General features: G+C 40.6%; 1 protein-coding gene across 3 annotated transcripts in view; it reads right to left on the bottom strand.

The window, feature by feature from the left end:
• The window catches only part of palm2akap2 (PALM2 and AKAP2 fusion), a 107,313-nt gene that overhangs the window by 6,612 nt on the left and 84,909 nt on the right, over positions 1 to 15,792 (bottom strand). For all 3 annotated transcript variants that reach the window (XM_042509195.2, XM_042509197.2, XM_042509196.2), the window contains 6 exons: positions 5,604 to 5,825; positions 4,608 to 4,970; positions 3,374 to 3,472; positions 3,172 to 3,273; positions 1,059 to 2,487; positions 373 to 548 (listed from right to left, as the gene is read on the bottom strand). In XM_042509195.2, the coding sequence (XP_042365129.2) occupies positions 373 to 548; positions 1,059 to 2,487; positions 3,172 to 3,273; positions 3,374 to 3,472; positions 4,608 to 4,970; positions 5,604 to 5,825 (2,391 nt within the window). The remainder of the gene's footprint in view (positions 1 to 372; positions 549 to 1,058; positions 2,488 to 3,171; positions 3,274 to 3,373; positions 3,473 to 4,607; positions 4,971 to 5,603; positions 5,826 to 15,792) is intronic.

Raw genomic sequence — 15,792 nt, forward strand, 5'->3', positions numbered from 1 at the left:
TATTAGCTCATTCCAACAGGCCGTGGATGGAAACATTAAGCCATGTTGACATTACTAAATCCGAGTGAACCACAAGAGCCAAACAAACACACACTGTGTGATGAGCTGCCATCACCTTTCTGTTGCTGTCAGATACATTTTGACATCTTTGTTGCATGTTTGTGGTCAGTTCAACAAGAACTTCAACAGTTTTATGTAATTACATTTTAATAATTGAGAGTATTTTCTAACAACAACAACCAACAAACAAGGTTATAATACTAGCTGATGGTAAGTATTATCCGTGCAAACCCATGTTGTGGTTTTTTTTGTTTTTAAAGCGAGATTTCCTTCCTCTCTGCTAAACTAGTTTCTCCAAGTTCAAATACTTACACTGTTGTCCTCTAGTTTCTCCCTCCTCTTCACTTTGTGTGTTTCATAGTCTTCCATGAGTGTCTGCATGAAGTTTTTGGGTCTTCCTCCAGAGTCCTCGCTGCCAGCGTCAGACAGGGCTCCTTCTGAGGGTGAGGGTGAGACAGGTGGTGCAGGTCGAACCTTCTCGATTTTTCCTGCATGACAAAGAAAAACACAGAGTTAGAAAATAAATTATCTTGATTACACTGAGCACGAGTGGTTTAATGAACCTATTTTACATTCCAACTGGTGTGTAAACTAGAAAATAATTCAGGTTGTTTTACTTCTAGTGCATATATATATATATATATATATATATATATATATATATATGCAATATATATATGCAATTATGCAACGCAATGATCCCTCAGATAAAGATATCAAATACTTGTGGAAAAAATGATATTTTAGATTTTTCAACAATAAACTTTATTGGCAAAAATAACATCAGTGCACTGAAACAGTAAACTTTATTGGGAGTTTGATCATTCTAAATGAATCCAAGCATCTTCTTTTGCATCATGTTCTCTTAAAAATAAACTTTTGATGTTGTGCATATCGGACAACATGCCGATACTGACAAATCTGTGATGAGGCCAGTATCGGCCGATAAAATCAGTTGACTGATATATCGATGGGGCTCGAATACAGTAGTGACTAACCTGGTGCTGTCTTCGCTGTCAGTGTGAGTCGAGCTGGCAGGCTGTTGCTCTTCATCTTATCTGCTGGAGAAATCTTAGTTTGCCGCATCCCTGTCCTAACAGGGCCGAGGCTGTTGCTGGGGCGGACAACAACAGGCTGCTCCTCCCTCTGTTTCTTCAGCTCCTCCTCCCTTTGCTGAGCTGCTCGGATCTCTTCCTCAATCATGGACAAAGTCCGTTGCTTCTTGGAGCGCAGGCGGAACGGACCACTGGCTGCCTCCGGCTCAGGACCTCGAGCTGCTGCTGCTGTACTACGCAGCTCGGCTGCCTCAGAGTATTTACTGAAGTAGCTGAACTCTGGTTTCTCTGGGCTTGGGGGAGAAGGGGGACGGTAGACTGGGTTTGGCCTGGTAACCGGGGCTGCAGAGACAGGTGCTGGAGCTGGAGCAGGGGATGAGGAGGCAAGTGCTCTGGCATAAGAGGACTGGATTTTGATCCTGGGCCCTCCATTTTTAGGCCTCTGCGGTGGCGAGACGGGTTGAGAAGGAGGTGGAGAAGGTGTCTGGAGCTGTGTTTGCTGTGCTGGAGTGGAGGGCTGTGGCTGCTGCTGTGATTCTGAAGGCTTCTCTTCGGGAATGACTCTTACTTCTGGCCGTCTGTCTGGCTGAGGGGACACGTCAGATGGAGCAGGACTGGAGGACACAGGTGATTGGAGACTAGGAGCTCCACCAGAAGACACAGGAGAGGAAGAAACTGGCACTGGGCTACTTGTAGAAACTGAGGATGGAGACACAGGGGCGCTCACTTGTGAGGAATTCAAGTCAGATGGCTGCCACTCCCCTCCATCCTGAGCTGCCAGGGCGTTTTGGATGGCATTTTGGACAAGCACCCCTGCGTGGTACTCCAGCTCATCCTCTGTTGGACTGCCGCTGGTCTGCCCGTTGACTGGCGTGGTGGGCTGGGGGGTTGGTGGAGACACCGGGGTGAGTGGTAGTGGGGTAGGCGGTAGCGAAGCCCCGCTGTCCGACACATTATCCAAGCTAAACACAGTGGTGTCCTGAGAACGGACAGATAACTCGTCTAATCCCGAGTCAGACTCCTCTGGGTGAAAACCTGAATGGAAGTGGGTCTTTCCTTCCTCCTCATCAGGCAGGATTGTCATCACAGCTCGTGCACAAGTAAACTCTGCTGTGATTCCTTCATCAGACCAGGTCACGTGACCCTCCCCGGTTTCTTCAACAGTGTCACTGCTCCCCTGGCTGCTCCTGGTTACGGATTTCGAAAAGGGTTTGGCGGAGTATATTTGAGGAGCTACATCCCTCTTGGTTACCCCGCCTTGGAGAAACTGCTTCCTGGCAGCAGAGAAGTCAATCTGCTCCTCCACAATGTCCTCCTTTCTGTTTAGCTCTGGGTCAAAGGTCACCATGGTGGGAGGACCTAACACCTGGGGCTGCATATAGAGAGGGGAGAGCAGAATACAAAGAGGATTTAAGCCTTTTTTCCACCAAAATAAGAATGTCTATGCAAGTATTTTAAACACTGTTATAATTAGGGAACAGACTGTTTACCCATTGCCAGTAGACCAGAGCTGCGTACATGGCTCGGTAGATAAGTATGCCTTTGTTTTTATTTCTAATGTGTCATGTTCAATGTCACGGATGGGCCAGAAAACAGATTAGTGAACAGTAGAATTTCTTATTTATTCAGTCTCTCTCTCAAACTCAGCGCTGAATACATTTTGAAGGACAGAGAAGGATGGGCTTTTGTGGATGCCCCTTATTGCATCACACTGGCAAAGGGGCTAAAATTAGCATGTCCATGTGGGTGTCATATTTCCATCAAGGCAGATCAGAAACAATAGGAGCTGACAAACACCTATGACTACTGCAGAGACATTCGCCCACTGAAGCAAATGCCAGTAGTGAACTTTTCAATCAAATACAAAAGCGAGATACGAGCAGGTGTTAGGTTTTTTTTTTTTTTAGGAAAAGGGGCTACAGAAATGTAACAACAACAAGGATCACTCTCAAATGTAATATAAAAGCTTAGCTAATCTAATACAGCTAGACTGCAGTAATCAAACACTGTCTTCATGTCCTGCTTCACTAGTTCTAGGTGTGTGGGCGAGACTTACCTGTGAGTATGCATAAGTGTTATTCTGTTTCTGCTGCTTCCTCTCCTGGTATTTCTTGAGAGACTCGAGCTGCTCTGCGTCCAGCTGTTCTTCCAATGGAATCTTGAATGTATAAATAAATCAATCCAAAAAAACCAATGAATCAGTTTGTCAGGATGTTGATGGAGTTACACTAGAAAAGAAAGATTAAATGGTAGGCTACCTCCTGAGGAGGGTTCCACCAGCGCTGGGCGATCCCTGGGTTTTTCTTTACTGCCTGGTCTTTAATCAGCTCCTGTCGCTCACGCTCCAGCTCCTGAACCTGATAATGGAGGAAAGAAGAATATGGATATTCATAAAGAGTATACCTAATCATGTGCCAATGAGGCCTTCTAAGAGGTGATACAGGTAGTTAAAGCAGGACGGCCGTGTTCTTTATGTTGTTTCGGGCTTTCTTTATGCAATGTATGGTGTAAAAAAAATCTGAAATTGTGGTAGTTTTGTGCCAATGTGCCTTTTCCTGCTGACTTCAGAGTCCTTTGTAGCCGTTTGCAGTCAGGTTGTCAAACTAGACAGTAATCCAGCCAAAGTTTACCTCTTGAGACACTTCAGAAAATACATTGTCTGATGTGCTCTCTTGAGGATCCACTTGGCCTTAAATGACCTTGTGGAGGTCAAAGAAATTTAAAACTATCAACAACCTCAACAGATGACCCACTGGTGGAAATGGGAGTGTGATTTTGTCTGATCTTCCTGAAGTCAACTATGATTTCTTTTGTCTCAATGACATTAGAAAGTGGTTGTTATCATGGTACCATGTGGTTAGGTCTGTTTCCACTAATCGTTGCTGTTTCCTTACCTTTGATGGAAATATGAACCACAACTAACCTTTTGGGCACTGCTGTCGCACAATGTGCTTGTGTTTCTTAGGCTTAACATGCTTTCAAGTTCAAAATTCCTTCTGTTTAAGCTTTGACTTCTTTTATGATAAAGTATAATATAACCTGTGACTTTGGTCATAAATTGTATAATGCAATAGATGAAGAAAGTTAAAAGATATAACTTAATACTGCACCTTAAAGGCACAGTGTGTAGGATGTAGTGGCATCCGGCAGTGAGGTTTTCATTTTGTTTTGTCACAATTTAGCTGCCATTATATTGTGTCTAATGCAACAAAGCAAGCAGTTCAGACTTTCTGACAAAAAGCAATAATCAGTGACTTTAAAGGAACAGTAAAACTTCACTTTTGCTTGTTTGATCAGGGTTTTTTGGATGGACCTACCCAAGAATACTATAATGTTGTATGAGCCTTCCTCAGACTTCTTATTTCTAACACTGTTGTCAATACAGACACAGAGTCTTGATATAGAAAATTATAGCTGTGTTGTTTATGTTTCTGTGTGTTTCTTCTGTTACTGAATCTGTTACAGCTGACACATTATATAACAGCCATTTACCTCCCCTGAGGGTCGTCTCCTCGTCACCCTAACCTGCTGCTCCTCTCCAGGGGTGAAGAGTTTCGCTGGCCGTCTCTCCTCCTGAAACGCTCTCAACTCAAACTTCGCCCTGCCGCTGGCTGACTCATCTCCCTGCATGTGGCCGTTTGTCCTCATAGTAGAGTCATCTTGGTGGAGGAACGTGGTTTGTCTTTGCCCCTCCACGATGACCGACTGGTGATTGACAGGAGAGGAGGCTGACACGCAGACGGAAGGAGAGTTTCCATCGATACTGATTGGTTTGGTGTGTTCTGGCAAAGAAGAGTTTCCATTGGTGGGTGTTTCTGAGGCGGCATCTAAAACCTGGTCCAAGTAGCGGATCTCCTGTTGACACAGTAAATAATCAAACTGCTGTCATATGCAATTGCTAAAAGTATTGCCCATTAACGTAGGCTATACAAAAAAAGTTTACAATTTGCATGTTTGCAGACATCAACACATATTTAAATACCGTGTTAAAATAGCAAGTGTATCATCAAATAGCAATAGTGATCATCATGGGAAAATGCACAATGTTAGACACAGCTTACCTGAAGTTATGGTCTCAGATTTTGGAACTGGCCTCGTAAAGACCAAAAATAAACCAAAATCAAAGGCAATTTAAGCCAAAAAAGACTGACAAAAACCAGAATGACTCAAGTAATTTTTTCAGATGTATGTACTGTACTGCATCAAAATTATCCAAATTTATTGAAATTGCAAAATCAGTATCTGGAACCTAAATGCAGCACAATTCAGTTTTTATTATACAGATTGAAGGTTATGTACATGAAACTTAATGGGAATGTTGTCAGATAAATTTAGCCTGCTATCGCTGTCAGTTTAGGCTAATCTCTTCTTAATGTCCACTCAGCCCAAAATAAATTTGCACAGATTGAAATGTTTGATGTGGATAAAATCAAATAAATAAAACAAAAAATTAAAACTTGCTGGGTCCTGCTCAGAGAAATGACATACCTGCACCACCTCGCTGTCAGAAGTCTCTACTTTAACATCAACTGCATTGTGGACTCGGTTACTGGGGCTGCTGAGGCAGCCATGTTGGATCTGCTGGCTCTCCAGTTCCATGATTGCAGGCCTGTCAGTGATAACGCTGACTGATTCCTGGAAACTGACGCTCTTCAGGGCTCGCTCTCTGGGTGTTGTGTCACTGACATCCTCGGCTGCCCGCCACGATTTCTGTGTCAACAAACAAACAAACAAAGGACACGTGGGTCAGAGATGCTGTATGGAGAGGCTGTACACTGTCTCATAATCACATCGATAGAAACAATGTTTGCTCTAAGTAGGAATTAAAAGAGAACCTGTTTCTTCTCAGTGGTCAGACCCTTTCCTATGTCTAAATAAACAAACACATAACTCACACAGACACACGTCATACATATAAATCTGTCTGCATTGCAGTAGTAGTGTAAGTTAAACCTCTGCAGCAGCAGGAGAGTGTACTGACTGGATCTTACCACTAGAGAGCACCAATTGCCGTTGAGCTGCTTAATGACTGACCAGAAACACAGCAACCATCTTAAGTTTTTAAATCTACTGTATCTTTGTTCAGAGACCTTTACAGTTCTGAATGAATCAGCGTGCTGAATACTTGGCAAATTATTAAAACACAGTGACTCTTCCTGTCTCACATTTTATCTCATACTCTATTTAACAACAGCCAAACTGGCAGATGGGATGGCAGTTTATCAATTTCATTGTTTTTGAAGAAATGTTTGTTGAAGAGGCGAGACAGGGAGGTATCTAAAGCTTTTATAACTGCAGCTGGGGATTACCAAAACTGTATGAACCTCTCGACAGTATGTGTTGATTAAAACAGCAATTATCTTCTCTTATTTAAGGATCTGAGTCAGACAGAATCACTTAACACTTAAACATAATACTTATTCTGCATGACGTTTGTCAGACGTGTTTCATGAGAAAGAGAGTTCAGCAGCTTCGAAGATATTTCATTTCTGATGGCTTCACATTTGCTCTAATACACAAACATTGACTCTGTGTGTGTTCTTGACCTCAGCTGCTCACATATCAGCGTCACTTGCGTGTGTTTTGGATTAAGTGCCTGGCTCAAGGTCACACCATCAGTAGTTGTTGTAAAAGGACAAAATGTAATTGCCAAAATCCAAATGTCCCTGCTGAGCTGAAGGTATAACTGCTCAATGATGAAATAAGTATGTAACAAAATGAACTTCTAAATGAATTTAAGCGTTCTGACATGCACTGCATTTATCATGAACTAATATTTTTATCCAGTGATGTAATCATGATACAGGGGAATAGCAGTTTACACAATTAATCAATACATCGTCATGTCATTACTGAGAGCATGCTATGCCCTTATGAGGCAATAACTACCAGATACTGCAATACCGTGATATTACATAAATCATTGGGATTCATGAGAGAAATTTTGACTAATTTTTTCCCCCTACATTTTAAGAACCAAACTCTGTTTTCAAAATATAGCCACAAGTGGCAATTCCAGGATTCAAGCCTGAATGGACTTTTAAAACCTGAAAGCTGAGTCAGATCAAGAACTTTGACATTTTAGGATGCCTGCATTAAAGATAAACAACAGGTTTTATAACAATGGGAAAGATGCTCATTCACTTTCGTCCAAATCTCTACTGGGCCAGAACAATGTTGCTTTCTATTGGTGAATTGCACAAACATTTTGAGGATGTTTTATTTGCTTTGTCAAAAATTCCACGGAATTTGGAGATGTTTGGACAAACTGTCATTAATTTATGGCCAAATTTTGCGAAATAACAGTGAACTTGTTTGGAATTGGCGGAGCCTTTCAAAATTATTTTACATAAGTGGTTTAAAATTAGAAATGAACATACCCTGCATGTTTTGTAAGGATTGGAAAGACAATTTCTGATTTGTAGTCTTATTTGTATTTTTCCAAGCCCTTTATGTGCATTTGTGGTTGATTTGAATTAAACTTTCAAGGTATGTTTCTAGTACTTATGTAGACAATTCCTGCAAGCTTTGTGATGATTGGCTCAACTGTTCTACATTTATTTTTTAAAATACTACAAACTCCATACTTTACTACCACATTAATTCACATAACAACCTTGATAGGCATTTGAGGCAGCTGTGGCTCAGAAGACAGAGTGGTTGTCTTCTAATCAAAAGGTTGATGGTTCAGTCCCTGGCTCCCTATGTGTCATAGTGTCTGAGTAAGATACTTAACCTCAAACTCCAAATCAGTGTGTCCATGTAACTGGTTATTGCTCCTAACCTTGCATGGTAGTCTCTGCCACCCATGTGTGAATGTACGTGAGAAATGGTGAATGCTGGATTGTGTTCTTTAGCACTTTGAGTGATCACTACAACTAATACAAGCCCTGTATAAAAGAAGTCCATTTACTATTTCACTTTGTGAGTTTTCAGGGCTTGAGTGTTTGGTTAAAGGACACATTGGTAGGTACACTGGCATGCAGGGATCAAACCTGTGACCTTCAGCTTTTGTGAACCATCCACCTGATACATTCCAGATCAACGGTTAGCAAGCGGCTACATTTACACACTCCTGTCTTCACTGACCTGTCCTTTTCGACACAGGCTGCTAAAAAATACTCTATTGACTTCCTGTTTTACTGCCTTGTACCAAGCACACCTCGACTCCGAGGATGTGTTTACTCCCATGAGGGGTTGTTGACCCCTGTCTTTGTACCATGTCAGCATGTGCGTGGTGCTTTAATGAGGAACACTTTAGTGAATTGGATGACTGTTCGCCTCTACATGAGGCGTTTCTGCAGAAATCAGTGGCCGACTTTGGTCAGACTTATCAACATAAAGAGGGCGACCTAGACTTCAATATGGATAATTTTCTTTTCTTTATCTACCTATTCCTTTTTCTCTTTGGTCCCTCATCCCATTGCTCCCTCTTTTTGTTTTCCTTCCTCTCTCTTCTATCAGAAATGTTAAAGTGAAGAAAAACAGTGGTCAGTGAAGTCACATGTTGAATTATAACACCCTGCCTCTCCTAAAAAAGCCTCCTCTTGTCTTAACTGAAGCAACACTCTCCTCCTCAGCCCTGTCTCCACTCTTCTCTCCTCCTCCCTGCTACCCTCATGTCTCCCGTTTCTACTGAGAGAAAAAAGAAAACATTCTCTGAGGGCATTTTGTTGACCCATCTGGCTCAGTCACATGCTAACACTGTCTCATGAAGTGTGTGGGATATATAAATCTTAATAAAGACATTCTTTTAAAGGAATACTTAAAAACTTCCCAGTTCAAATCTATTGATGTCACTATCACTCAATACAACGTCCATTCTACTACGCTCTGTGTCAGAAATGATAAGGAAACCAACCTAACCAAAACACAAATTAAAAAGACAGAAAAGAGGGAAAAAAATCCATGCTACCAGATCTGTGAAGCTGTACTTTGGGAAAGTAGAGGTTTGAGCTAAATGTTAATATAAAGGGCTCACAATGACAATGCTTAATGTTGATGTCAAGCAGGTGTAATGTTTAACATGATCATCATCTTACTTTTTTTGTGTTAGCATGCCAATATTTGCTAATAAGTACTAAACACAAAGTACAGCTAATGGGGAAGTCACTTGTTTTGCAGGTATTCTATGACACAAACCATATGACAAATTGAAGTTTTGATCTGATGGTTGCACTAGATCAAAAGTTAGGAGATGGCCAAAGTGATTATAGTTTGTACATGAATGTGTGTAACAAATTCCAAGGTTTTTAATTTCAAACACCTTGAGTTTCCATTACATGCTCCTGCCAGATTATAAATAAAAATGTACCTATTGACTGTAATTCTACCCAGTACTCTGTCAGAAAATTTTGAGCATCTAACACTTAATTTCCTGCATTCTGGTGAATTTTTCTGCATCAATTTATGTTGTGTGTCCTTAATGTCTTTAATTTTGTCAAAATGAAAGTCCTCTGCCAGAAAACAAAATTAGAGATGGCCGCTCTGTACATCAATAGCAGTTAAAACTTAAGTAATACACTGATTTTTAGCACTTCTGTCTTATTCATGTTTTATTAAATCCGTCATACACACAATCCTATCCAACTTCAATCTGTAGACATGATGCTACATTGTTGCACAAATTACAACAGTGAAATGTGTTTAGCTAGACCTGGAACTGCGAACAACATTGTGGCTTTCCTACTTAGTATACTCAAAGGCTGTCAACTCGGCTGTAAGGTCATTTCATTTAAGATTCATTTAAGATTTTTTTGTGGAAAAACAATCATACTGTTATTGAGCCACAAGCTACTTTATCAGCATTTAACTTCAGCAAAGTTAATTGTTTGTGTATCTTTGTCTATGACTGACACCACACAAGATTACTTTCATCTCAAGTATCCTGTCTACCTCCTTTGTTTTCTTCACACTCCCACACTCAACAAGTCAAATTATTTTTTACCCAGTTAATGATATTAGTGACCATGTGGGGACCATATGTCACTTCTATGTCCACACTCACACAGATGAGCTTGTCTGACTTACATTTGACCCATTGTACTGCATGTGTATGTGCATGCATGTGCAGGAATGTGTGTGTGTGTAGGAGTGTGTGTCAAGCGGGCAGGACAGTACAGAGGGGGAGGATATCCTGTTACTGCCTCAGGAAAACAGTACTATAGTGCAGGAATGTCTCATATGCAGTGTTATTCAGCTATACACACACACAATAAAAGGAGTGTGTGTGTGTGTGTGTGTGTGTGTGTGTGTGTGTGTGTGTGTGTGTGTGTGACTGCAGTTGTGCAGCAGTGCGTGACAGTGTGGTCTTTCAAGTGTGTGTGTGGTAGGTGTGTATTCACACGTGTGTTTCTGACTCCCATTGAGGTGAACTGACATTCCAGGCATAACTAGCTGTCCTCAAGGCTCGGACTCTAATACTTGTGATGAGGGACACTGTACACCCTGGCTGGCCAGCTAAAGGAGCAAAGTATGTGTGTATGTGAGTACATTTATGAGCGTGTGTGTGTGTTAGTGCAGAAAGGAATCATGTAACTGTAATGAAAATGCTAAAATTCTTCATGGTTTGTTTGAATTTGTGGAGACACCAGAATGTTTTATTACTCTTGGACCAGAAGTAAAGTTTCCCTTAACATGTAAATACTCGGAAATGTCAATGCAACTGTAACGTGAATGTGAAATACAATGTTAATAGTCCTAACAGTCCCGCACCCTTACCACCACAATGTGTCAACTGTGTTTGTCTTTTGGCTTTTTCCAAAAAAGGCTAAAGAGTTAAGAAAATCTTAAGGAAGATTTTTTGACCAGTCTTGCCCGATTCATGGGTCTATTTTAGAGTGAGGACATGACTTAAGAGATTTCAATTAGTATTCAGTTGGTTTAAATTTGGGTAACAATTCAAGGTCAGATTAGAGAAAAAAGGATAATTTTAGTCTTAAAGCTAAACTTAGGTTGCCTTAATTTATGAACCCCAGAGTACAGGATAATAGCGCTCAGTGTGTTAAAGGTCCGGTGTGTAGGATTTAGGCAGATATATTGGCAGAAATGCAATATAATATAGATAATATTATAACCAACTCACCCCTTTTTCCTCGATGAATGCAATGGAAAGTCATGAATAGTATAGTAATAAAGCACGAGTCTATCTGAGTCAGCCAACTATTACTGTCTTATGCTCCGTCCAAGTGCTGTCTCATTCTCCGCCCTTCGTCATTCCCATCACATCTGGAAATACTTTCCCTCTGACTGTGATGCACAAAAATCACAAACACACACACAAACTAAAAAACATACACACTCAGCTGCGTGCCTGAGACGCTGGGGGGTTTACCAGAATATGAATTCACCCGAATACTCCCCGACGGGAAGTACAACACACAAACACAGAACACACAATCTTGACATCTCTCCCAAACTCGTTTTCCGTGCCATTAATATCGCGTCACAGGCTTCCACTGTGTGGCAAATGTGAAAATGAAAGCCTGATGATCCTCTATCACACACACACACACACACACACACACACTAAGCTCCTGTGTAACCCAGTGCAGTCAGTGTTCCCGGCTCTGTTTCCTGGCTAAATATGATCCTGTGTAGTAACTGGAGCCGGCTGCTGGTTTAGCATGGTGTTCTTGTATCCAAACAGTGTTACCTGGCACTTATTCATGATTTCAGTCAGTTAACACAGTTTGGAGGTGTCGTCATTCGCAAACTTAACGTGAATAAAGTGACACATAGTAGGTAACTGGCAAGTGACAGTTGGTATAAACATAAGACCAGAAAAGAGGCGTCAGTGAGGCCAAAGTGTGCAATTCCATTCTCATGACTTTATGTTGTAACATCTGGATAACCTTTGCCACAAAAACTGATTCTCAACCTTGACATTGAGACTTAATCTAATCCAAAACATATCTGGTGGGTGTCTAGTCTGACACTTCCATCACTTTTTCCTGTACAGTATTCCAGTTCCTGTTTGTCCTTTGTAGGTAACATTTTATGTATTTTCTCATCAACTCAAACTAAAATACAACTTAAAATGCAGACATGCCATAAAAATACCTTAAAACAGCAAAACAAAACTGTCGTACAAACCCAAAAAATTAACTAGGGTTGGTACTCACCTGCTGCTCTTACAAGTATTCTATTTCAGTGATATCTGTCAATCCATGATGTGATTTTTAAATGTAAGCTTCCTTTAGTATTGTAATAATACAGTAATTTCTACCATCTATGTACTTCTAATAATCTCTTCTTATTTAGCCCTGTTCACTGCAGTCCAGCCTCGGTCCGTCCTGTTCCAGATAGTGGGAGTGCCGGCCTTTTCCCTGGCCAAGCCTTTTCCTCCTCTTCTTCTCCTCCTTTTCCTCCCCTCCCGTCTCTTTCCTCTCCTCCACAAAGCCTCTCCTTTCTCAGTAACATTCCTGCCGGCTGCTTGCTAAGCTGTGATGTCATGGGCTGAGTGTGTGTGTGTGTGTGTGTGTATGTGTGTGAGCGTGTTTCTCCAGATGCCCTCACCCACAAAGACCCCTTCTGTGCAGGCCCTCGAACAAACACACACACTCCAAAAACATCCACCCTGTGGCTCCCCACTCCTCCCTTCCTGTGTAAGACCGAGCCCTGTCTTTCCCCTATCCACATGTACGTCGCTCGCCCACTTTAACCTACCGGTCAAAATCTGAGACAGAGAGGAGATGATGAAGAGATGATGACTGAAGAAAGGCGGAGGAGGTGATAAGGGGAGTAATGGGATTTTCTTCTGTCATCGTCACTATGGGATTGTTGACTCAGTCCCATATGACTTATGAGGGTGATGTACTGGTTGTATTCACCTTTTAATAAAAATATAAATGAAATAAAACTTGCTGCCTTATCCTGCATACAAAGTATTTAATTGTTGGTGCTTTTAATGGAGACTTAACAGTAACAGGCTTGTCTTAATGATGTTTAACCATGAACCAGATTAGCAAAACAAAAAACAACTGTAAAAAGTTACAAGAATAAAAAGTTAAGTAAAAACAAATTTAAATAAAGGAAAATGATCTCAAGTATTAAGTTAAGTATATAATTAGGATAATTAGAAAAAAATGTTTTTTTGACATTTTCACCTAGTTGTTTGATAATATCTAATAATCCATCCCAGCTAATTTTTAGATCATTTCCTTGTCATCTTTTACTAATTTTGTGGGGGATTTGTGGGATGTTTCTTGCAAAGTTGCTCATTATGTTTCGCATGTTTTAAAAGAAATCAAACAAATTCTCAGAGGATAAAATGAATGAAAGACATCTGAGTCCAGTACAAGAAAACTGATGTTGATCCAGGTATTGGTGGGTTAAGAGGCTTGTCCACAATTACAAATAAAAACTTAATGAAAGAAACCAAATCTTATTCAATATTTGGCCTAAAACTATGAAAAAAACCTTATCAGCTCTTGGTTACCTCAATGCCAGTATAAAGAGGTAAACAGATCAGAAATAACATTTTTTTATGTCATGCTAATGCTGCCGGTGTGTATTACTGTTGTGTGTGAGTGTGTACCTGTCGGGTCATAGGATCAGGCCTGTGGAAACCAGAGCTGACCTGAGTCACAGTTCACTTTCTCTGCTCACAAGCAACACATCGAGACGCACTGGAAACACTTTCCCCGAATTTACAAGAGCAATTAGCAATATTGTGTCAACGGCTGCTAAATGATAGAGGATGGTGCTATAAGAGTGGTACTGATGTCAGAATGCCTTTCACCAATTAGTGCTATGAAGATTCATTTTTAAAAGCCAAATGAGCAAATGACAAAGCAGTTTTACTGAAGTATCTGACAGAATGATATATTGCCTCTTCCCTGGGCATTACTTTAGTTCTAATTAGCAAATTGTCGACACACAACAGTGAAAACTGTGAGATACTGAACCAGGTGTTAAATACATGGAGGGACTTGTCACTGTCAGAAACTGGCTACAGACAGCGCAAGTACAATTAATCAATATCCCCATTTTACACTGTCCATTCAAGGGAGTAATATCAGACCATTATGCCACCTTGCTGCTCTGTATATATGGTACAAGTTCAGAATGGAGGGGACAAAGTCTCATCTTTAAGCCCGCAATAAAAGCAGTAACAGCACTGAATCTATGACAGACAAATTGGGAAAACAATGAGATCTGTTGGGGTGCAGTGTTAGCTTGTGTACTATATGACATGATTGCTGCCGTCACACTGAATGTCCTGCTGAACACCATTTAAGTTTTAATACCTTGTATGGAAAACAAAACAAATCACTGAATATTCATATTGAACTGAATCCAGTTCAACTGGCAAAATTCTGATTTGGGTACAGCCTTACTCGTTACCCTCTGCACAGAGATCAGCTGCCATATGACAGACACAGTAAATGTTGTTGCCATATGAATTCCATTTTATATTATGCCATTGTTATTGTTCATAAAGGACTGTCAGTGCATATGTTATATGTCACAGTGGAGGCCTATTGTTTTCTATGTCATGCCTCTTTTGATTCTACGATGCCAGCACACACATAGGAGCAGCTGATGCCACTGTTGTCTGATTCTGTGTAAAAATGCAAAGCCGGCCCCTTTGCGTTATCACTGTGTAAAAAGAGCTAACATCTTTGATGAATGCTAGGGTTGATATATCACCCCTTGATATATTGATATATTCTAACATTGTACAACAAAATAAAGTTAGATTGTCCACAACTTCTCGTTTTAATGCCACTGCCATTATTTTTTTAATCAGAAAATTATTTGAAATCAAGAGATAATGTTGAGAACAGCAGGGTGTTCTGGAGGTCAGAGAGGTCATCCTACTCTGTAGCTAAAAAGGAAGGCAAAAGCCAGTGTGTGCCCATTAACAGCTGTGCATCCTGTCAGAAAGTGACAAACAGCTTTGTCCCTGCTAGCTGACTAAGTGCGAACTTGCCTGGATAACATCATTCACAAAAACAGAAAATTAAATGTTAATTGTGCCACTCAAGTAAATTCCTAACACCCTTGTCCCTTTTAGGTGCCCCTATTTAAAACAACTTGCTGGTGGGTTCCCAGGCTATAAATAACTCTGAGCCATATGATGAAGAGAAATCGGTCACAGAAAATTGGGACAGTAACCCAATTATTGCATACACGCTGGGGAGTTCAATTCCTGCATGGGTTGTAACACACAAAGAGACTAGTGCTGGTCATTCTGCCAATGCTAGTGATTTAAATAAGTAAAAGTTGTGCGGTAAATGACAAGAGAAAGAAAGAAAAAAGAAAAGAAAGAAAATGAAAGACATAGGAAAAAGATACAGCAGGAGCTTATGTGACGGTTTATTCATGTGACTGTATCTGGGTCAACACTATCCAATCAATAAAGAGTAGTGCCCAGAGCAGTCATATATCATGGAAGTTGATTGATCAGAAACTAATGACACACTTAACCATCGCAGCATGCCAGAAAGACAAAAAGATCCAGAGACTCACAACTACACTATGCAGTACAACAAATACAAAAGACGGTGCACACCGAGTAAGAAACAAAAGAATTTACATGAGTAAGAACAACAAAATAGGATCAACACTTAATCACATTTATCACTACTTAGTAATTAGGTCATGACCTCCATAGCCCCTGGGTATACAGTCTGTGTGTGTTAATGCAAATCATTAATTTAAAATACAATAT

This window comes from Plectropomus leopardus, chromosome 20 (genome assembly GCF_026936395.1).
Source record: "Plectropomus leopardus strain MGB_pleo_1.0 chromosome 20, ASM2693639v1, whole genome shotgun sequence".
Taxonomy (NCBI): domain Eukaryota; kingdom Metazoa; phylum Chordata; class Actinopteri; order Perciformes; family Serranidae; genus Plectropomus; species Plectropomus leopardus.